The 22,973-nt window shown below is 39.4% G+C and overlaps 1 protein-coding gene across 1 annotated transcript; it reads left to right on the top strand.

Annotated features, from left to right (window-relative positions):
• The first annotated feature begins 775 nt into the window (after window positions 1-775).
• On the top strand, window positions 776-15,586 carry CHAF1B (chromatin assembly factor 1 subunit B). The gene is made up of 13 exons (XM_084290217.1): window positions 776-947; window positions 2,276-2,408; window positions 3,125-3,242; window positions 4,851-4,954; window positions 7,251-7,347; window positions 8,634-8,718; window positions 9,722-9,815; window positions 10,442-10,511; window positions 10,595-10,686; window positions 11,577-11,739; window positions 12,875-13,279; window positions 14,295-14,386; window positions 14,878-15,586. Exons 1-13 carry the CDS (start codon window positions 822-824, stop codon window positions 14,997-14,999), a joined length of 1,701 nt encoding a protein of 566 aa, XP_084146343.1. The 5' UTR covers window positions 776-821; the 3' UTR covers window positions 15,000-15,586.
• Window positions 15,587-22,973: the final 7,387 nt, after the last annotated feature.

Raw genomic sequence — 22,973 nt, 5'->3', positions numbered from 1 at the left:
GTTGTACTTTGTAATGGCTAAATTGAATGTTTGATTTTTGAAGAGGTGGCTGTAATATAACTTTGTATGACTTTTAAAAAGTTTATATTTCCCATTTATTGGTGTGTATTTTCCATTTATTTATTACGTTTCATCAGATCCTGTAGTTGAGTTTATTGTAGGTGACTGTCAAAATATAGCATATGTCTATATTAAAAATCAAAAATTTACAATGTACATTTACACTTTGATGAACAGTGGACTAATGGAAATGGTTTTTATTTACCTGTTAAAATGTATTTTTTGTAAAAAATTTCAAAAAATAATAATAAAAAAAAAGAAAATAAATTTGAGTTTGCTGGATCAAAACCTGAGGATGTTTTTGTTTATAAATAAATGCTCTGCAGCACGGCTGGAGTTTCTGCCTTATTTCAGAAAGCGGGGCGACTCTGGGTGGGAGGAGAAGGCTTAGGCAGGCCCCCTGTGCCCTCTATTTAGATGTTCTTTTCTTAAAAAAATAAAAAATAATAATAATAATAATAAAAACGTTTCGGGCTTTGTTATCACCGCCCGCCATCATGGCGCCGCCCCGCCAGGGGGCGCTGCCCCACCTCAGGCGCAGCCTGGCCGCTGGGGCCCGGCTGCGCAGGCGCGGTAGGGGCGGGGCGAGCGGGAGCGGGAAACGCGCTCGCGGGCGGGAGCGGGGTCGGGCCGCGCGGCGCCGCGGGTAGGGGCGGGGGGCGCGCGGCGGCCGTTGGCGGCCGTTGGCGGCGGTTGGGCCGTGAGGTGAGGTAAGGTGAGGTGAGCGGCGCGGCGCCTCGCTGCGTTCCCTCCAGGGAGCCATGAAGGTGATCACGTGCGAAATAGCCTGGCATAACAAGGAGCCCGTGTACAGCTTGGACTTCCAGCGCGGAGCCGACGGCAAGATCAACCGGCTGGCCTCGGCCGGCGTCGACACGGCCGTCCGCGTGAGTAGCGCCCCGGGCGGGCGGGCGGGCGGCGCTGGGAGACCCCTCTCAGCCTCCTGGGGGTCGGCTCCGGGCACGGCAGGTGGCTGAGGAGCGTAAGCCCCGAGAGATGCGGCGGTGAGGTGCGCCGTCGTAAAGGCAGGCGGTTGCTTTCTGTCATAAAAATCCCTGATGCGCGTTGTTCCTGTCAGTCAGTAATCGCTATTTTTTTCTGTTAAAAGTAAGGCCTGATCGGAAAGCTTTGGGAAAATGAGTGCACTGAGGGAGCGACGTTCATTTTAAATGCATCTTAGTCATCTCTTTAAATAAAGTTAATGGGCTAGTGAGGCACACTTTTCTTTTTGCCTCCCTTTCTTTTGGAACTAAAACTGAAACAAAGTAGGTTCCCATCCTGATGGGCTGTTCGTTTCCTTTTACGTCCCTTCAGTATCCAGGCATGGTGGTTTGCCATTTAAAAAAAAAAAAAAAAAAAAGGAAAAAATTGACTTGTTTGCTAAAAACCCTACTGCTAACCCTTCAATTTTCCTCAAACTCATCTTGCCGTAAAGGATTCCAAAGCAGGAGCTTCCCTGTGCTCCTTGTTAACAAACTCCCTCACAAAGAATTCATGCAGGTTTTCTGCTACGTGAGCATGTATCCATCCATCAGTCTTGGATAATTCTACCTTTTAAAGATCTTTTGAGCCTGCTTATGTTTTGTCAGTCTTCACTCACCTGATTTATTTGAAAAAGAAATAAAATATTGTAATGAGGTCTCACTACGTGTACAATAAGCAGGTAAATGGAGATAAGAAGGTTTTCTTTTTCATATTGTTACTGCTGCTTTTTCTTAATGGAGAGATACTGTGGTTTAGCAGAGGATCTGAGAGGCAAGGATCAGACTTATCCTTTCAATCTGGACTGTTTGGCTTGCATCCACACTATTTTTTTCCTGTAGAGATAAGGGTGATTTTTTTTGATATTATTTGTGTTTGTTATTGTAATACCATAATATTAAAATTACTATCTATAGACATGTCTAACTCACTTGAAGGTGGAGGTTGTTCATGACAGATAAGAAAATGATGTCATGATGTTGTGTGTTTGATTGTTTTTTAAATTTATTGGAAATATTTGGTAATATATTTCATCAGACTAAAATAATACTGCAATATAATTACAGCTGTAGCTTGTAGAGGGAAAAATACTGTGCTATTGCAGCTTTAGCTGTCAGAGTTTCAAATTGTAACTTCAGAATGACTGCCCAAGGAGTAAATTGTGAATCCTTGTAGTGATGAACACAGCGTATATCTTGTTTCTGAAAACTACCTGTAATGCTTTTGTAACTAGATATGGAAAGTGGAAAAAGGACCGGATGGAAAAGCTATTGTGGAATTCTTGTCCAACCTCGCCCGCCATACCAAAGCAGTAAATGTTGTGCGCTTCTCCCCCAGCGGTGAGATCCTAGCGTCTGGTGGAGATGGTGAGTGATAATGCATAATGAAGCTAACCTAAAGAAGCTGTTTGTGCGTCTGGTGAGTGGAGGGGGGAAATGAATGTGGGGAAATAAACGTTCATACCTGTTTCTTGCACTTCTATCTGTGGACTCCTGTGTGCCCTCTTGATTGTAGTTGGGGAATGCTTGTCATGCAGTTCCTAAGTAAGTTCTCACTGTCTGTGTGTCTGAAAGGATGTATTCCAGATATAAAATAGTTGCTGTCTCTGTTTCAGAGGCGGGGAGACTGAGTGTATTGCCTAGCATCATACTGAGATGCTGCAGCAGAATCTGTAAATTTAGCCCTGTCCCTCCAGGGCCGTGTAGGTTCTTCAATTGCAGTAGGGACAGCGTTAGGTGGGTGGGTGAGACAGAGCTGAGTGTTACCTGCCTCGCTGGAAGATTTTCAAAAGCCTGAAGTGCAGAAGCATAGCCAGCTCTAACCAAAAGTAAATTGAAAAGTAAGTATTTAACTCTCGTCTTACTCCTGGGAACCCCTGTATTCTTTTTATTAGCATTACATAAAAAATACATAGATTAAAATCAGTAGCTCACACTGGAGGAGGGTAAAGCAGTCTCTTCTTCCTCATCACAAATTAAGGCTTGATTTTCATGTGTCATACGTGAGAACTGTAATGTTAAACTAAATGTAACGTATTAACAAAACAAGTGGAAAAGAAGGCTTCATAGTATTTCTTCTACAGATGCTGTTATTTTGTTGTGGAAGCTGAATGATAGCAAAGAACTGGAACCACTGGCTTTTCAGGATGAAGATGAAGCACAGCTCAACAAGGAGAACTGGACGGTTGTTAAAACTTTAAGGTAGTTCAATATTTTTTAGCTTGCTTTCTGTTCTGGGTTTTTGATTCTGCAGTGGCTTTTGTCATATGGTACGGTCTCATGCTCAGTGTATTTAGAACTTCAATACTCTCTAAGATTTGTTTACTTCAATGTTCGTCCTTTTAGCATCTTTTATTTTTTCGTTTGATGCAGTGCCAACCTGCTTCCTCTTAGTTAAGGCATTTACGTGACTTAATTTACATGACATGACTGATGTGCTCTGAAACTGGTTCCTGAGATTTGCAGTCACTTAAAGTTTAACGTGTGTGTGTATATATATGTGTATAAAGAAAATGTGAAGTTTTATTTATTAACTTCATAGTGGAAATTTTGATCATTATTAAAGCAAAAAATGTCAGTAGTTGAAATGGTTCGTTGAAATTTGCCAGCTGTGAAGCTTTCACTTGCTGTGAAGCTAGACCAGTCTTTTTCAACTGATTCTTTTTAATAGTTCAAAATCCAATATATTATTATTCAAACTTATTATTATTCAATAATAATTATTCAATTCAAACCTATTATTATTCAAACTATTATTCATATTATTATAGTATTCAAACTATATAGTAAAATATACACACTGTGCCTGTTAAGTCTAGGTCGGTATTAGCTGACAGTGACTAAGGCATTAAACCAATGCTGGCAGTTGGAATGTGTTCTGTTCTCACTCAGCAGAAAATTGAAGGAAATAAGTGGTTCTGCAGTACTTCTTGATGAGCAGTATTTATACCTGCTCCATTTTCTGTGTAGTACCTGTTAAAAGTTTTGGTTTCTGTCTATACTGATCAAATTGCTAAGAATTTACACTATGTTACAAAAAATAAGCAACTGTGCTATACATAACTGTTAGAGTCCTTGCAACTGTCGTGGCGTATGTGCAAACAGTTTCAAACATGCTAGTGAAATTGCATGAAGCACCGGCAGGATCCTTAGGAGCATCAAGCTCTTAAAGCAAACCAAGCCAACCCCCCTTCCATAAATTTAGCATTGCAAAAATTAAAAATTTAAAGCTATGACACTGTATGGCAAATCTTTAAACTTCAGGCAATACAAATTGGTTTCAGTGAAGTCCTTCTAGGTGGTTCTGAATATCTTACAATGTTTGTTCAGTTGCATCTAAATCAACCTTAATTTTCTGTATTTCATGTGGTTCTGGTGAGTGCATGTATTTGTTTATTGCTCTTAAAAAAATCATAAATATGCAGTAAAGTCATCTTGAATAGTGACACTTCTAGGCTTCTTTGGTGTAGCGTTCTGTTTGTACAGATCCTACAACTCTTCATTTGCTGATCTTTAGATATAAATTCATAATTTCAAATGCAAGTTATTTATTGTCTGTGGGAAAAAAAAGGAATGTTGAAAAGGCAGGTTTATGTTGCATAGAAGGTTGGTTGTGCTTTTAAAAACATTCTATTGCCTCCTGAATATGGAAGTTTTTTAGAAGCTGAAAATCTTGCTGTTCATCTTACTTCCATGATTTTTTTATTTGTATCTCTGATTTATTTTTTTTTACCTGATATTGTGCAAAACTTTTATGTTTACGTGTATCTGTTCACCTTAATAATTGGTTTCGTCTCTGCTGGCTTCTAGAGGTCACTTAGAAGATGTATATGATATTTGTTGGACTTCTGATGGAAATTACATGGCATCTGCTTCTGTAGATAACACAGCGATAATGTGGGATGTCAATAAAGGTAAATGCTGTTTCTTATTTGTGCCTTCAGTACTGTCTTAGGGTATTTACCAAAATTATTTATTTATTGTCTTAGGGTATTTACCAAAATAGTTAAAAATGTTTTCTTTTTGTGAGAGAGCAGTCCACTTAGTTGCTGAACTTTTGGAATTGTGAGGCAGGTAGCCCAGCACATAAAGATAAACTCTAATATGAGGGTATCTAATGACTTAATACTATGTCATCTCTTCACCTCAGGTGACTGGGAAAGCAAACAGCACCCTTTTTCTTTCCCAAAGGTCCTATACAAATGTCTTGTGTATCATTTGCTCACCTCCCCCCACCCCACCCAACAAACAAAAGTAAACAAGTAACTAACTACCTTGGTCAAAACCATGAAGAACATTTAGCATGTAGGCTGTTTCGTTTTGCAAGATGTGACACTTTTTTAGGCTCTGTTCAGCAAAACACTTTTGTTTGTTCTTTGCTGCTACAGAATTGCATGTATTCTCCAAGAAAAGCCCATCTATAGAAGTTCCTTTGGACTATCCCAAAATATTTAGCACTCTGCAGTTTCCAGCCATGTATGTATGTAGTAACCAGTTAGGGTAGGTTGCTTGACAGTGGGTTGGTGTTTTCTTATTAGCAGCGTGGTCATTACTTTTAATTTTAATCTAATGTGGAAATATTTGACTTTCCCTCGGGTTAAACTTTAATCTTGCATTTCGTATGCTTAGTATCTAATAAAAAAAATAAAGTAGGATCCAGGATTATTTCTCAGTTCCTGCGCCATGGAAGTATGAATGTTCTGCTGCTGACATTTTTTCATGTTCTTGGTTTGGATGCTTAATATCTCTCCCATCCTGTGTTCACATACACTCCTTTACCATAAATACAAGAATGTTCAACTAAGTGTGTATGTGCTCAGAGCTTAAGTATGTGCAGGCAGATGGTGATGAAATGTCCTGCATCTTGGACTGCTTGTGACAACTTTAAATGGACATATCTATTCAAACTTTTACTAAAAAAAGCTGGATGTCCTTTTATGTTGCTTACATAATATATGTGTAATGTCTTCCGTTCTCACTGCTTTCTTTTAGCACTAAATCATTGCTGCAGAGGAGTTTTGTGTCTTCTAAGTGGAGACAACTAATAAGATGGAAGTAAGAAGCCGTTAATGGAAAATGTAGGCTTTGTGGTTGAAGTTGGAGATACATGAAAGTAAAGAGCTTCAAGGAGAGGTTCTTATAATATCCAGGCTAAAAGCTTGCATGGTTTAAAAAAAAAAAACAACAAAAAAATGGCAGGAAGAAAGTGAATAATAAAAATCCATAGGGCTGTTTAGTACAAAGACAACATCACTAGCCTTAGAAATCCTACAGGCACAAACTGCTGGCAACTCTCAAGGCATCCTGGAGAAATATCATTATGTGCTAAGTTTCTTCTTAGACTCTTAGGCATGTGTTGTTGGTCACTGTCTGAGAACAACTGGGCCAGAAGGACTTCAGGAATTACGCAGCATGGCCTCAGCTCTTTGTGTAATCTTTTCAAAGAGCTGTTCCTTTGAAACAAAATGACACTACGATACTAAAAGAAAGTCTGTCACTGGTATTCAAAACATAGTATTTCATGAGAATTTTCTGTAACTTTACCTCATCATGATGCTTTGGATTTGTGACATTCATGTTAGGTCAGAGAGTTCAAGCCTTTGAAAGATCTTCATGATCCAGTGAGCATGAGCTAGCACTGCTGTAGAGGTATTTCTGAAAGCTGTGTGTGTGGAAGCCATCAGTCAGTCTGCGTGCAGTATATTTTTTCAGTGCCTGCTCAGCAGAGTAGGTGAGTTTCCACAGCCCCAGAGAGCAGCGCCTGGCTATCTAGCCCCAGCTGAAAGCTGTGTTTTAGTGCTGGAATTTCTGTCTCTGTATTCAGCCAGAAATCAGCCAAGGTCAGTTAATTGTTGAGGAGTACTCTAGATGTTCGTGACTTTTTTTTTTTTTTTTTTCTAATCAGAAAGGTTTTGAAATATATCATCTGGCACATTTGATGCCTGAACCAAGCTGCTTGTCTGAGTTAGTTTGCAGGGAACAAGCCTTAAATTAGTGTGTACCAATTGGCTGCGTTTATGTCTAGAATCTGTTTTTTGTCTAGGATATTTCTGTTTCCAACATTCTTGTCAGGTACCATCAAAATAAGGTTGTCTAAAAAAAAATATTTGTTTACATTTTAAAACATCTTGCCTTGTTTTATTTCTGAAATGAAGAAATGTTTTTAAAACACATTTGAATTCAGAATTTGGAAACTGTTTGTAATTTCAGGGCAGAAGGTTTCAATATTAAATGAACACAAGAGTTATGTCCAAGGAATAACCTGGGATCCGCTAGGCCAGTACATTGCAACTCTGAGTTGTGATAGGTGAGCTGATGGTCTAAGTGTTTTGCCTTAGAGTTCTTGAGATAAATGTGACTTTTGCCTATGTTCAGACTGTTTTCTAAAAAAGTTGATGTGAAAGCAACATTATAATTCAGTTACCTTTTGCTTGTAGTAAATGATTCGTGAGGTCTGAGTGTCTTTTCTAAATGGCAAGTAAGCTTATATAACCTGTTTTAGAAAATTGTCTTCAGGAAATAAGCTTTCATGATATTAGAGATACCAGATACATCTTAAGAGATCGCTGCATTCTCTGATTGTCAGTGAGCTACTAAGTCCATCCTTGTCAGTGCATTTTAGAGAAAGATATAAACAGGTTAAGAAATCAGTTACAAATAATTTTTTTCACTGATGTATTTCTTTCGCCCTCTTGCTCCCTCCATCCCAGGCAGTTTTGTAAGTGATGTCATTGGGAAAGCAAACACACACTTCATAAACTTGGCCTTTGTCAGAACTTTGCAGTTCAGCTTAAGCTGTCTAGGGCATGTGTGCTGCTCAGGAGGGGTCGCAGCTGGCTAATAAATGTGTGTCATTTGGCACCAGTTGCAAGGAAAATTACTGTAGTGGTGGAAAAGTAGTTTTGATTTAAGATTTGCAATAGGCTCAGAAAAATGATGAGTTAATGGCTGCTAGGTCATTATAAGCCTTTATTTTCTGATAATCAGTTATGTGAAATTTGTGTGCTTCCATTAAAACAAAAGGCAGTGGAACACAAACCAGCATAACCCAGAGAAGGCTTCAGTGGGTGTCTGAGCTGGCAAAAAGTATGGGATGGTGGGACCAGCAGTTGGATTTGCTTTGGCTACCTGCTGTTTACTGAAATGAAGTCAGTGGAGTTCAAACCTTCTCTGTGTAGTTAGACTCTGGTTTTCATGTCTTCCAAAGGAAACTGAATTAAAGCCTAGAAATATAACTAATTGTCTCTGAGGCGAGTTCCTATTTCACGGGAACATATTAGCTACTACAGCACAGGTAGGAATGGCGTGGCTGTTCACTGTCCATTAATTCCCTTATTCCTCTATGAATGCACATAGAATCATATAATGGTACTTTACAAACCTCATTGAATTAAATAGTTGGCAGTGATTAATTGCTTGCTTAGCCATAAAGACATGTCCTCCCTGGTGGTGTCTCATGAACAGAGTTACAATTACTGGGTGATTGTCATTTATTTTTGGCAGTCTTGACTGAAAAGTGAGATGTTTTAACGCTATGTAAATCTTGAGGTGAAGGGAAGCTGGTTACAACTAACTGTGCTCTCCACCGCGTAGGGTCCTGCGAGTATACAACACACAAACCAGGCGTGTAGCATTCAACGTTACCAAGATGCCATCTGGGTCGGGAGCTGAAGGAGAGGTATGTTGTGCTGCTGCTGCTGCTACTGGAGAATATGCTGGATGCTATTCTGTATGACTTACTCTGTTCTCCAAAACTAAAGGGGCAAATATTTTCTATTCAAGTAATCCACATATCAAATAGTTTTGTCTGTATCTAACTTCCACATTTTGTTAGTAGAGACCTCTTCAGGTTTCTTCTGTCATTGTAGAAGTGACTAACAGTGCCTGCTGCTTTTGATCTCTTGCAAGTTCAGCTGAATAAAGTAGTAACACAGCGTCTTTGACTGTAAATGATAAAAATGGCACGGAAAAAATAGTATGTGTGATGAATTTTTAATAGACTTAAAACATGTCGGTCAGAGTGTGGCTGTACATTTATTAATGGATATGACAGAGCATTAATCTTTTTGTAAATTTCAGGCTGTTGAATTTAAAAGGGGGTCTGGTTTTTAAGAAAAATAGGATTAGAATTTCCTAAATTTTTCACTAATTTTTAAGAGGAAACTTTTTTCCCCTCACAAATAATTCAAAGTAAAATAACACTTCTAAGCTAGCTATAGCCTTTTTAATTCCTTTTATTCCTTTTTTTTTTTTTTTTTGTGAAATATTTGTAACAGTTTTATAGAGATTAAAGAACAGACCTGAGAGAAGTCTCTTTGCCATTATAGAAGCTTTCCTTAAACCTCTACTCCTAGAGTTAAAATTAAATGCGTAACGAACAGGTTTTTACACTGACTCTTACATAATGTTCTCCAGGTTATTAATACTTCTTGATTACTGGTCTAATGTGACCGCTCTTAGAGTGTTTTGATTAGCTGAAGAGGGATCAGCGTTATTTTTCTTAGCTGTGAAGAATTTATTGCAAAGGGGGAAAATAAGTTTGAAGGAATCATGGTTTCTAAAATATTTATCTTTTATTTTAAAAGCTGTGTGAGGTTGGACTGTACAACTAGATGACTTTTCGTGCTTGGATTCCAGCTGACATATTCGTGGCACTTCTTGCAATATTTTCAATGTTACAGGCTAGGAGCTATCGGATGTTTCATGATGACAGCATGAAGTCATTTTTCCGCAGACTCAGTTTTACTCCTGATGGTTCCTTATTACTCACTCCAGGTATGTAAGAACATGTAATGTTTATTATACTTTACTTTGAATGTGCATTAGGATTACTTTCAAACTGCTAGGGGATGCTTATTTATCTGAATCATGCCGTTCCTCCTTAATCATCTTCCTGTTGAAGGATATAGACACTCCACAATACTCATTCATTATCAATCCAGAACCTCAACCTTCTCTGGTGATAAAAGTTATATTTGTGGCATTTTTCTTAACTGAAACGTGTGCATTGAAACAATACAGCTCTGTTTAAATAGAAACGAAGAACAACAAGTGGTTTCTTTTGACTGTCAGGTCTCTCATCATTTTTATCCTTTTTTAAAAACATTCTGCAGTCATAGTAGAAATAACATTGGAAGGAGGGGATCAGTTTGCCCACATAAGCACTGCTTTTATAGGTGTCTGGCATCATCAAAAAGAAGCTTTGAGCGGGAAGTATATAAGGGAAACACAAACAGCATTAAATAAATATTTGGGATGCCTTTTTAAGTTGTATTCAGGTTGCACAGCTCTTGCCCAACTGACAAGTCTAATTCCTGAGAAGTAAAATGTTTATAGGCAGAAAGTGTGTACACAGTACCTTTTTGACTTGATGAGTAATGTTTCTACCTCTGTTTTTGCAGCTGGCTGTGTTGAATCAGGAGAAAATGTAACAAACACCACGTATGTTTTCTCCAGAAACAATCTTAAAAGGTAGAGTTTGATAAGATCAAAAATCCTTTTATTAAAAAAAATAATCAAATGCTGGTTTCTGAAATACTTATTCTTCACAAAAGGCCTATAGGTCATCTGCCCTGTCCTGGAAAGGCAACTCTTGCTGTTCGCTGCTGCCCAGTCTACTTTGAGTTGAGACGAGCACTTAATAAAGGTACTGTAAATCCTTTGGGGATTATGATTTTTACAGCAAACGTGAAAAGGCCAGTGTGGCTGTTTATATGCAGGCCATATGATTTTATTCCCAAGCCTTTTAACATTCCTTAAGATAGTGTTGTACCACATCTTAGAAACTGTTTCCTGATTCTAAGACCCTGAATTCACCTCAAATACCTTGTGAATAGCTTTTGATACAGCGAATAAACTTCTTACTTGGCCTTGTAGGCTACAGAAACACTGCTTAGCATTTTCCTTTAACTTTTAATCATTTTCTGTGAATAAAAGTAAATAACTTGGCTTAGCACTAAAGGAGCAACCCAGTGAAATATTTTCTTTTAGTCCCAACTACCCACATCACAGAAATGCCACAGAGTTGGTGTAGTTTGCAACAACCATTGATGTTTATTCAAGGAAGCCAAACTTGAAGCAATGCTGGTGTTACAGGCCAGAACAAGAGTTCTGAGGAGGGGAAGAATGGTATGAAGTTGCATGAGAACTGTGCTGGTATATGTGATGGTATACATTTATGGTGACTTTAATTTAAAGTATTTCCTAAGGTTAGTTTGTGTTGCCTTTGGTATTAAGGTGCATTAAGAATTTAAACTGGACAATATGACAGACTTACAAAACAAAATATTACCAACTTAGATTAACTAAATTTCTTCTGACTTCTCTCTCTCAAGTTAAACAATGGAGGGCAATCTTTAGGTAATAGAAATGTTAGTGCTTGGCATTAAGCTTTGTTTTGTAGAAGTGCCATCTTCTCAGCCATTATCTTGATGAATAATTAAATCTTTGTTTGGGTTCATGACTAACTAGTGTGTTTACTGCCCTGTAATGAACACAAGAAAGAATTCTCAGTGTTTTCATTTCTTTACATTCTAGATGAAAGTAGTCAGAAATCATCTCCTGCTCTGTTGAATTTGCCCTATCGCTTGGTGTTTGCTGTTGCATCAGAAGATTCTGTGCTTTTTTATGATACTGAGCAGTCTTTCCCCTTTGGCTATGTTTCTAACATACATTATCACACCCTCAGTGACATTTCATGGTATGTAACTGTTAGATTCTTAAAAGTTGTGATGGGGGTGGAAAGGGGAGGTTGTCCTTCTTATACACTGAGGCTGTGCACGACTTCCTGTGTCTTGCTTTATTTTTGTATTTCATTTATGAAACATCTTTGGTCACTGTCATTGTGATATCTGAACAGCAAGTCATCTCTTTTGCCCTGTAAACTGGAGAATTACAGTTCTTTGGCTGGGAAACAAGGTGCAAGCAGCCAAAGGACAAGTAGATAGCATTGTACAGACAAATAGAAAATTTGTACAAATGCTAATGTACTTGGTTGCCTTTGGAAAGTACTCATTGTCCAGGCAGTGTTACTGGTAATAATGATGTTATTCAGAAATTTTAAAGGTCATCTCTGTGCTCAGGTATCTGTGTCCTGGTCAAATTACACTTTATCTGCGCAGTTCTGCTTGGTGGTTCTTCATGTACTACTTCTGAGTAATTTATCTGGCTTGATGCAGGAAGTCCAAACTGGAGCTGAAAATTGAAGCCAAGTCTTGCAAACAGGATAATCCCTCTGCTGGACCAGGCTTGTTACGCCTTTCTAGCCAGTATTCCTAAGCTGGAAGCCTGTATCAGAAGTTACAGCTGATGCTCAGAAACTGAAAATCATTGTGTGTCAGGAGGAGGGGAGCAGAAGAGAATAGGAAATCGTGTTTTTTTATCAGTGGTTGATACTACGTGATGAAATAAGTACCATGGGCCTGCCCATATGAGCACCACAGTGATTCTGAGCACAGGCATCTCTGCTTAGCACGGCGATCGTAGCTAAAGAGCTTAAACTGCTCTGCTGGTCTGAATGGGCAGACTTAAGCAATATTTCAGAAACTGTGGCTGAAGGGGTTTTGTACCTACAATTGAACTGTGCCTGCTGAGATGAATGCATAATACCACTGATCACAGACAAGGCCAGAGAGATTAAATCAGATGTGAAGGCCAGACTTGAAGATCTTCGGTTCATTTGAATTGCATGTCTTTCACTTGAATGCAGTTTTATTTAGATGTTTGCATGTACTCGGGGAAGGGAAGAGGAAAAGATTTGTGTTACAGAAGGAGGGGGGTGGGAGTTGAAGAAAAAAGTTTTAACTTCTTTTAATGGAAAAAACAAATCCAAATAGGTCCAGTGATGGAGCCTTTCTTGCAATTTCTTCCACGGATGGATACTGTTCATTTGTTACCTTTGAGAAAGATGAACTGGGAATACCACTGAAGGAGAAGCCTCAGATAAATGTCAAGACTCCTGGTGCAACAGAGAAGAAAGTGAAGAAGAGTCAGTGTCACAAAGCCATTTCCCCAGGCTCTAGGCTGACCGAGGGGACTCCTCCCAGCACTCCCACCCTTCAACCTAAGACACTTGCAGGTGCTGGTAAGGACTTGCCTTCCACACCTGCTGGCGTAAAAAATGTTCCAGTACCATCTTCAGACGAGAGGAAAATAAGCCAGCCAGCCAGCCAGAGTACTAAAGTAAACCAGCCCAAGAGGATTACTCTCAACACTTTGCAAGCATGGAGCAAGACGCCAAGGTGAGATTTATATTGCCGTTTGCAGTCATAAATCTGAAGGCCAAGACAAGCTGTGCTTGTGCTGCATTTAAAGGTTTGAGGTTTAGACATAAATTCCTAGCCTTGTGCCTTGGTGGTAGCTGTCTTGACATGGAACTTCTTGTTCCAGTTGTACTGCAGCTAAAAGGTCAGAATGTCTCTCAAATCCTAAATGTACAGTTCTTGCCTTTCTATCTAAAATGTGAAGAAGTAGCAAAGTAAACCTGACCATAACGCGTCTGTCCCATCTATATGGGAACTAACAAGTGAAAAGGTTTTAAGTAGTTGAAAGTTACCGTTGTCCGGAGGGCAGGGTGACAGCGCAAATTAATCTTCATGTTTTTTTTTTGAGAGAAGCTATATTTTATCATGTTAGCTAATTTTGTTATGAGTGTTTTCTTGTAGCATATGTGGGACTGCCAGTGGTATTTTCTTACAGTCCAGTTAACCTTCTGTCACTCTTGTGCTTATTTCTAAGTGCTATCCAGAAGATATTTAGCAGAAGAAAATAGAAAATCTGATGAGTGTGATATAAAGAAGGGACTTCTTTTTTTTTCCTCCACTAGAGAATTGTTAGTGGACTTCATAGGGCAAAAGAATTCCGTAGAGTTTTAACAGTCTAAGGTGTTAACGTAGACAAGGCTAGCAGAGGAATGGTAAGCTGTTGCAGCAGAATTAAAAGCCTTAACAGGTGTCAAGAAACAGGCTAAAATCCTTACCTTTGCAAACAGTGTTAACTTGAAAATATTTCACCAAAATAATATCTCCTGAAGGTCTGTTTCACGTAACATATGCGAAAGTACTTTCCAGTGAAAAAGATAAATGTCTACTTAAAGTACTTCTAAAAATGCCCTGCTCATCATATGATAATAAGAAGAAAAACATAGTAACATACATCTAAACAACAGTAAATTTAAAGGATTCTATGTATAGTATATGTTCAAATAAAGTGGCAGTGAAAGCTTTAAGTACTTGAACTATTTCTGCTCTTTTAAAGGAGAATAAACTTGATAACGCTGAAGCCAGATACACCAACCTCAGCATGTACAGATACAGTTCCTTTACCTCCTTCCTCAGAACAGGAACATGGTAAGCTTTTGTGGCTATTAGTATCCAGAAAAGATTTTTGCCAATCATTTTTTTTTCCATTGCGGACTTCTCTTATAAGTTATAAAAGTCAAATCAAGCACAAACCTGAAACTCGTAGATTTTAAAGCTTCTTCATTGTCTGGGTGTGTTTGAAAAGTTCTTTTGACAGTATGAAGAATGGTGTTCTCACTATGGTTGTCTCAGGTAGCTGCTCATACATCACTACAGTTTAATAGTAATGGGAACATTAGCTGGCAGTTGAAATGCTAAAGAGTAAGCTTCCTTGGACGTGATGTCCTCCAGGTCACACAGGTAGGTTTTAAGGAGACTTTCTGCCCTTGTACTTTGAGCATGTAATTGTTTCACGTGTTGGTCTCTCTCAAAATGGTTTCTTTCATGAGTGCTTAATTGTTAGTGAATCCAGCAAGCCAGTTCACTTCCTTAATCTGACTTCACTGAGCTTAAATGACTTTCATATCTGCCTGTTTCAGAGAGGCAACTACCATCTGATGACAGTCTTCAAAATCCCCCAGCATCTAAACGTCCTAGAACAGAGGAAATGCCTCTTTCTGCATCTGCTGAAGATCAAATCACCTGCAAAACAAACAAATAACGCCAGTATATTAGTAGACCCTTCAGTTTGAAGGTGATGCAGCCATATCTGAGAGCACATTTCTTTTTGCAAATGTTAAATCCTCAATTCCTGATTAAAGTACCATATGCACATTTGACATAGTGCTGTGAAGAAAGAAACTGGCAGTAGAAGACAGAGGTTGCAGGAATCAAATTTCTACTGGCAGTAGAAGACACAGGTTTCAGGCCTTGCAGAAGAGGAAATAGTTGTGAAGTGACTTCGAAGTGTAGTTCTACTTCTTGAAGACAACATTATTTAAGAAATGCAGCAGCTCAAGGAAATAATGAAAATCAGGTTATTGAAAAGCTGTACAGTAACCTAAGAGTTTCCATAAGAAGTCCTTAAGTTGACATTTATAAAGTATTAAGTCTTCCAGCAGCCTGTCTGGCAAATGAGTAGAATTTCTAAGGGATTAAATGAATTTGTAATGATTGGATGTGTCTTAAGAAAAAGGAAAAAAACAGACATCAAAAACCCTGAAACTTTCATTCAGGCAGCTTGGCTTATACATTGTAGCAATGTGCAAAATAATTAACACTCTACAGTACATGTGGAATGGAAGCAGATGTTCAATATACTGTGAATGCAGCAGCATGCAATATGACTGAAGCAAATCAGAACCTAAAACTGCGAGAAACAAGAAAGCAAAAGGAAGAAACCCTCCGAAGACCTGTTAAACGCATTAAACAGTGGAAGAAAGTTCGCAGTTGTTCAGCGCCTGTATTTACAAAAAGGTAGACATGAGATTTTCCTGAGGCAGCAGGATTTGAGTGTATACATTAAAATGACATGAAAAGGTTTCCCCTTTTCTTTTTTTCCAAATCTAACTCCTTTGACCAATAAAATATAATATAAAACCAGTGTATAATAAACTTTTTAAAGTTCATTTATTTAATACTTGCTTTATTATTAAACAAAGAGCTGCAAATTGAAAATGAGACCCAAATCTTTGAAAACCACTACACTTACTTTTCTCTGGTGTGCAGACTAAGACTCCAGAAGTAGAATGCTCAGCTGCAGTAGTCTGAGCTTATCTACTTCATTACTTTTGTTTAATATCAGGTACTTATATGTAAGAAGATAATACTTAAAATGTGAATGGTTGTTCTAGTTTATGATAACATGTAGAAGTTTTTTAATAGAATTTTCTCTTGTGATTTAGCCCACACATATCATGTGAAGTTCTGAAATATATGGGAAGGGAGAGCTGCAATTGATATTAAAGCTCTTTGACTTTCATTCTTCCCTGGATTTGATTGATTTTAAGCTGTGTAATTAGTGTTTATTTTATGACAGTTTCTAAGAAATTGGACAAATACATTAGAGAAGCAGAAATAGAAATGTTTCAGAAGTGATTCACAAAAATGTCACAAGGAGGAAATACTAACGAACACCTATTCCAGAAAGCAAGCTTGAAACAAATTGTGTGTAATCATATGTATAAATCGTATTTAAATGGAAATTAATTAGTAAAAAGTTGTAGGAAACTAACTGTATCTTTGGTTTAAACTAATGAGATGAGGATGGAACTTCATTAGACAACCTGTTTTTTTCTTACAATGAGGAATATGAAGACTGTTACCACGCAAAGGTGTATCTGAAATGTTTTCTGTCTTCCCAAAAGTTTATAGAACAAAAATTTGTAGAGAAATCTGAATTGATAGCTAAAGCAGATATTTGTAGCTAACACAAAATAACATAACCAGCAACAGATGTTTTCTTCAGCATGAGCTGTAAGAAAGCTGGCATTTCATCTTTCTGTGGGACAGTGACCTTCCTAATACTGCAGTAGTTCATTCTGTTGCACTGCAAAAAATTAATTGAATTCAAACTTAGACTTTGAAATATTAATTGTAAAATTATACTCTTTTTTTTTTTACTTTTTTTTTTTTTACACAAATTTCATTTCATCATAAATTACTCTTTCTTTATAAAGAAAGAGTAATTTACTCTTTCTTTCTTTAGAGTAATTTTCTTTACTCTAGTTGAAAGCTAGTTGGTTAGATATATTATTTTAGTGTTAATGGCATATCTGGCCTTTGTGGTCTTCAGGTGCAATTAGTTACCAGAGGATTCATCTTTATTTCATACCACACCCATTCAGGTGATATCCATTTTTGTTTATGTAGTTACTTAGCATGTTTTCCCTTTGCTTTACAATATAATTGGAGTGGTAAATGTATCGTGGCTTCCACTGCTTCCACTGGGAGATTATTTCCACATCATCATCTCTGTCATAATGCTCTACTTGGTATTTTGTCTTCCCTAATGGGACTTATTTTCAATGCAAACCAGTGCAATGTTTTTGGCTGGGACAAAGAAAGTTTTCTTTCTAGAGGCTCAATGCTGTGTTTTGATGACAATAGTGGTGGTAACACATTGATGTTTTAGTTACTGCAGAGCAGAGCTTACACAGAGCCAAAGACTTAGCTGCTTCTCATGCTGCCCTTCCTGCAACCAGGCTGGAGGTGCACCAGGAGCTGGGGGGGGGCACACAGCCAGGACAGCTGGCCCAGACCACCCAAAGGGATGTCCCCTACCACAGGCATGAGGCTCAGCAATAAAACTGGGGGAAAGAAGGAGGAAGAGGGGCACGTTTGGAGTGATGGCATTTGTCTTCCCAAGAAACCATTAGGCGCGATGAGCACCACTTTCCTGGAGGTGACTGAATGTCTGCGTGCCCATGGGAAGTAGGGAATGAATTCACTGTTGTGCTTTGCTTTTTTTGTGCAGCTTTTGCTTTACCTAGTAAACTCTATTCATCTTGACTCACGAGTGCTTTTACCTCTCCGTGTCTTCCCCATCCCACCTGGGGAGAATGAGCGAATGGCTCTGTGGTGCTGAGCTGCCTTTTGGGACTAAACCACAACATCCTGTTCCTAAGAAGTGGGTTATGCTTTTTTTCTCAGTCATGCATTAGACTCGGTTCTAAGACAGAACCCGCCCTGTGCTATTTCAGTTCTTTCTTGACTGTCTGGCAAGTTCTGCATAGCTGTAATTCTTTTAAACATAGCCTTTTGTTCAGATCTGACTTGTGTTATTTTTTTTCATGCTTCAAATGGACCCTGAATTCATATTCCAGTAGTGAACATGGCATAGGTCTTCCTAGGAGACATTTTGCTCAGTGTGTTTTGTGAGAATCTTATCTACTCTAAGGACATTTGCCCTTCTTGTACTATCTTGATGAGGTTGCATCAAGGTAAAGGAAGAAATGATCTGTCAGTATCTCCTTTCAATCTTGCAACAGTAAGAAGAAGGAGCTACACCATAAAAAGTCTCTCCTGCAAGAGGCACTAAATCACTTTTGAACACTGGGAACTGCAGAACTCCTCACTGGGTGTCCAAACCGTGCATCCAGTCAAAGTATTTTATTACCTGTGTATGTCAGTATCCCCCAGACAAATTCCCTGAAAGACCAAATAAACAGGGTTTTGATCTCAGTTTGTATTTTCTGAGGTGAAAGCAGCACGGTCTTCTGTACCTGTTGGACCACGATGAGCATATGTGGATTACTGAACCAAAGTCTTTTTCCAGTCCTGCAAATGGTGGCTGTGGCTCAGAGTGAAACGCTAAGGACAGAGAACCTTGGTAGTCTCAGGCCTGTGACAATGCTCTCCTTAGTGACTCAGATGTGCAGAATATGGCAAAAAAAATACAGGTGAAGACTTGACGCACTGTTTTATCAGGATTGGAGCTGTACCCAATACTGGCACATTAGTCAATGAATAGAAACTTCAGGGCATTTTACCCATTCTGTCCTTGCCAGAGACTTCCAGCTCAATATCCCTGACAATTCAATACATGAGTTGGTCCGTGTGGTGCTGGAGGTACCACAGCTGTTTGTCAGTATTTCCAGACTCAAGCACTTAACAGCTCAGTAAATCGATCTCGAGGGCTTGCAGATTTGTATGTGGCTGGTAACTCCCCTGTTTTTCAGGGAAGGTGTGATAAATGCTCTTGAAGCGTAAAGAAAAAATGCCTATCAGTGTCCTGCCTGCTTGGTGCTGATTCAGCTGCCTTCTTACTGTAAGCCTCAGTTTGTGATTCAGGCGATGAGCTCCCAGAGGGGTTCCAAGGAGCTCTGTGTCATGAGGAAAAAGCCCTCACGTTCTTCTATTTTTACTTGCAAGATTGTCTTCACCCGTGAAGAGTGCAATTTTAATTTGCCTACCTTCTCTATTTTTCTCATGGAAAATTTTGTGCCTCTTTCCAGAGGTGCAGACTCCCCAACATGTGGGCAGTGTCTGGAGCACTGGCTTCTGTCAGCTGTCAGTGACGCTTCCATAGCATATACGTACCTCACAGGGAGGTGTATATTCTGATAATGTTGTGACTTAAGGGTCACCTTGAGACCTTAGGGAATCTTACCAGTCACTTCACAGCCTCTTAAACTGTTTTTTTTAAATCTCAATTAGAAGGACGCGGAGCCCAGGGTTATGGCAGACAGATCACTTACAGAGGGCACCAGAAATTCTGCTGACATTCCGATGTTCTTCCATCAACATCCCCATCAGTGCAATCATGAACCATGTATTTCAGTTGTTGCCTCACTCCTGGTTTTCTTGCACTAAGGGCAGACACCTCTCAGTCACGGAGCTTTAAGGCTTTTGGATTCTGGATAGCTCAGTTACTTGTTCTGCTTTGCAATCCTTTCAACGTATGCTTCTTGGAGGTTCCCTCTTGTAAGAGTTTGCTAGGAATGTTGGCCATACACACTTGATTTAAACCAAGAAATGAACTCCCTCCACTTTAGAGGAATTGCCCTTTAATCCGTTTATCTGGAGCTTAGGCTATCTCACACATTTCCAGTATGTAGAAATATAAGAGCCATAGTAAGAGCCTTCGGATTGTCAGAAAGTCTGTGTCACGACCTGACATCAAATGGAATAGTAGTTGTCTTCTAGAGGCTGTCAAGGCAGGTTATGTTCTCTGTTAGATTGTCATGAAGCTGCCAAGATGAAGCCACCTCAGATGCAGAAACTGAATTCAGGCAACATTGTTTTTGTTTGTTTGTTTGTTTCTGCTGAAAGATAATCTCCCTTTGGAAACCACTCACCTAGAGATTTCTTCATTTCTAAAAATGGTATCACTGCAAAGGCATCAGAATGGTTGCAGTTCTTGATAGAAGCGAGACAGTCCAGTGAAAGGCCACTAAGGTGATGAAGATACCAGAGCAGCTCTCTTATGAGGAAAGGCTGAGAGAGCTGGGACCATTCAGCCTAGAGAAAAGGGGGCTCAAGAGAGATCTTATCAATGGATACAAATACCTGAAGGGAGGCTATTAAGAAGATGGGGCCAGGCTCTTTTCAGTGGTGTCCAGTGCCAGAACAAGAGGCAGTGGGAACAAACTGGAGCACAGGAGGTTCTGTCTGAACATCAGCAAGCACTTCTGTGCTGTGTGGGTGACAGAGCACTGGCACAGGTTGCCCAGAGAGGTTTTGGAGTCTCCCTCCTTGGAGGTCATCAAAAGTAGTCTGAACATGACCTTGGGCAACCTGCTCAGTGTGAAACCACCACACCCTGCTTGAGCAGCAGTTGTACCTGATGACCTCCAGAGGTCCCTTCCAACCTCAGCCATTCTGTAATTCAGTGAGTACAGCCATTTCAGGTTGAATGAGCAAGTGATTTAACAATTGAGATTGATAAGCTAATTACCAGCTGTGGAAGTTCACTGAGATATGTGACTTTCATGAAACATTTCTCAGAATTCATCCTCAGAATTACCTGAATTTTGTACAGATGCATAATGAAAGTACCCATAATGAAAAACATAATGAAAGGTTGGGAGTGCACACATCCACTACAGATATCACACAAAGTCTTCTGCATTGACTGATGGTGTATGTGAACTGTATATATCAAAGAGTTCAAGTTGGAGGCAAGTGTAACTTTCCCTTTCTCAGATGATTTTCCTGCATGTAAAACTGACATCATCTACTTGGACTTGTGTAAAGCATTTGACACTGTCCCGCATGAGATCCTCATCTCTAAATTGGATAGATGTAGATTTGACAGATAGACCACTCTGTGGGTAAGGAATTGGCTGGATGGTTGCACTCAAAGAGTTGTGGTCAATGTCTCTGTGACCAGGCAGAGATCAATAACAAATGGTGTTCCTTGGGGTCAGCGCTGGGACCAGTGCTGTTTAACATCTTTGTAGATGATGTGGACAGTGGGATTGAGTGCACCCACAGCACGTTTGCTGATTACACCAAGCTGAGTGGTGCGGTGGACACGCTGGAGGGAAGGGATGCCATCCAGAGGGACCTGGGAGGGCTCCAGGGAGACCTCGGAGCGGCCTTCCAGTACCTAAGGGAAAGCTGGGGAGGGACTCTCTCAGGGGGTGTAGGGATAGGACAAGGAGTAATGGTTTTAAACTAAAAAAGGGTAGATTTAGATTAGATATAAGAAAGGAATTCTTAATTCTGAGGGTGGTGAGGCACTGGCACAGGTTGCCCAGAGAAGCTGTGGGTGCCCCATCCCTGAAGGTGTTCAAGGCCAGGCTGGATGGGGCTTTGGGCAAGCTGGTCTGGTGGGAGGTGTCCCTGCCCATGGCAGGGAGAGGTGGAACTGGATGGGCGTTAAGGTCCTTTCCAAACCATTCTGTGATCCTATGTACTTACGTCTTGATAATAGATCTCAATGTCCCAATTCTGCATACCTTTTTATTTTGTGTTTCTGTTTGTATGTGTAATCATTTACCTGTGCCAGGGAAAAAAAAAAATACTTTATGTGCCTTTGCTGGTGAACAATCATTCAGTTGTACAAAGTTCAGTGAATGGTTCAAAAAGCCCAGGCTGCAGAAGCACAAAGCATGAGACTTCTGCGTAAAAAGAAATCTCATAGTGACCACTGGATGTCACTGTTCTAACAGGATTCCTCCTCCTGAGGCTGGGAGAAAACGCTACTGGGAGCAGGGAAGAGAAAGAAAAGTTTTCTTTTTAATAGCAAGTTGTAATTGACTCTCTATAACAAATGTGCATTATTACCAAATAATTGATTTTACTGTTTTGACAAGCTTCCTTCTAGGAAGATGGACTTTTTTTTTTTTTTTTTTTTTATATATATATTTATGGTATTTTCTAATCGTTTGAGGAAATTAAGTCTGTACCATCATACCCTTTGTCTGTTGGGAGATATGAATTAATAAACCTGAAATGCCACATGCAGCCCTGAACTTTCCAAGAAAGTCTTAAGCATCATTTCTGTTGAAAAGCTTTTTGCAGAGGGAATGGAAAGGATCTGGAACGTGTATGAACCATCTGGTTAGTACACGCTCCAGCTTCAGCCAGTTTGGGATTATCTTGCCAAGAGATCCCAAGTTGTGATACACATAGCACTATGCATTTGCATGCCCCAGCCATTAGTCAAAAAAACAATCATATATATCTGATTATTTTTTAATATATATATATATGTGGTGGTATAACAGCACCAGCTTATCTGTTCTAATCTGTTTTAAAACATTGCACTACCATCTTATTTGCCTTCCAGCCTATTAAAAGGAAATGAAGAAGACGAGGGCTTTCACTCAAAGCCACTGGCATCTAGGAGAGCGTGACCATGGGTGTAAGGGCAGTATGCAAGCAATACCCACACATGAAATATGTTCTGACTGCAAGAGACAACTCCTTATTTATTTGCCATTTTGTATTCCTGCCTGGAAACATGCTTTTTGCTGCTTCCACCATGTTTTAGGCTAGTGCTGCCCTCTCAATGAGATGCCTTCTCTGTTGTTTAGTTACCTGTAGTTAAAATCATGAGGAGTGCTTACTTCTCAACAAAAGCATATGCGGACTTACATGTACCACCCTAAAAACCAAATACTTTTGTGAACCACTGAACTAGTGAGGCCTTGTTTCATATAGGTACATGTATATAGCTAATTGCACTAGTGTTTTCAAATAGATTTGCAACATTTTAGATGGGGGTGGATTCACAGCTGTCTTGCTC

Source organism: Netta rufina, assembly GCF_964035555.1.
Source record: "Netta rufina genome assembly, chromosome: 1".
NCBI classification, from domain to species: domain Eukaryota; kingdom Metazoa; phylum Chordata; class Aves; order Anseriformes; family Anatidae; genus Netta; species Netta rufina.
This window is presented reverse-complemented; position numbering and strand designations above follow the sequence as displayed.

Coding starts and splice junctions, on each gene's coding strand:
- CHAF1B (XM_084290217.1), top strand. CDS start 822: ATGAAGGTGATCACGTGCGAAATAGCCTGGCATAACAAGGAGCCCGTG. Junction 2,409..3,124: donor CCTAGCGTCTGGTGGAGATG/GTGAGTGATAAT, acceptor TTTCTTCTACAG/ATGCTGTTATTTTGTTGTGG. Junction 3,243..4,850: donor ACGGTTGTTAAAACTTTAAG/GTAGTTCAATAT, acceptor GCTGGCTTCTAG/AGGTCACTTAGAAGATGTAT.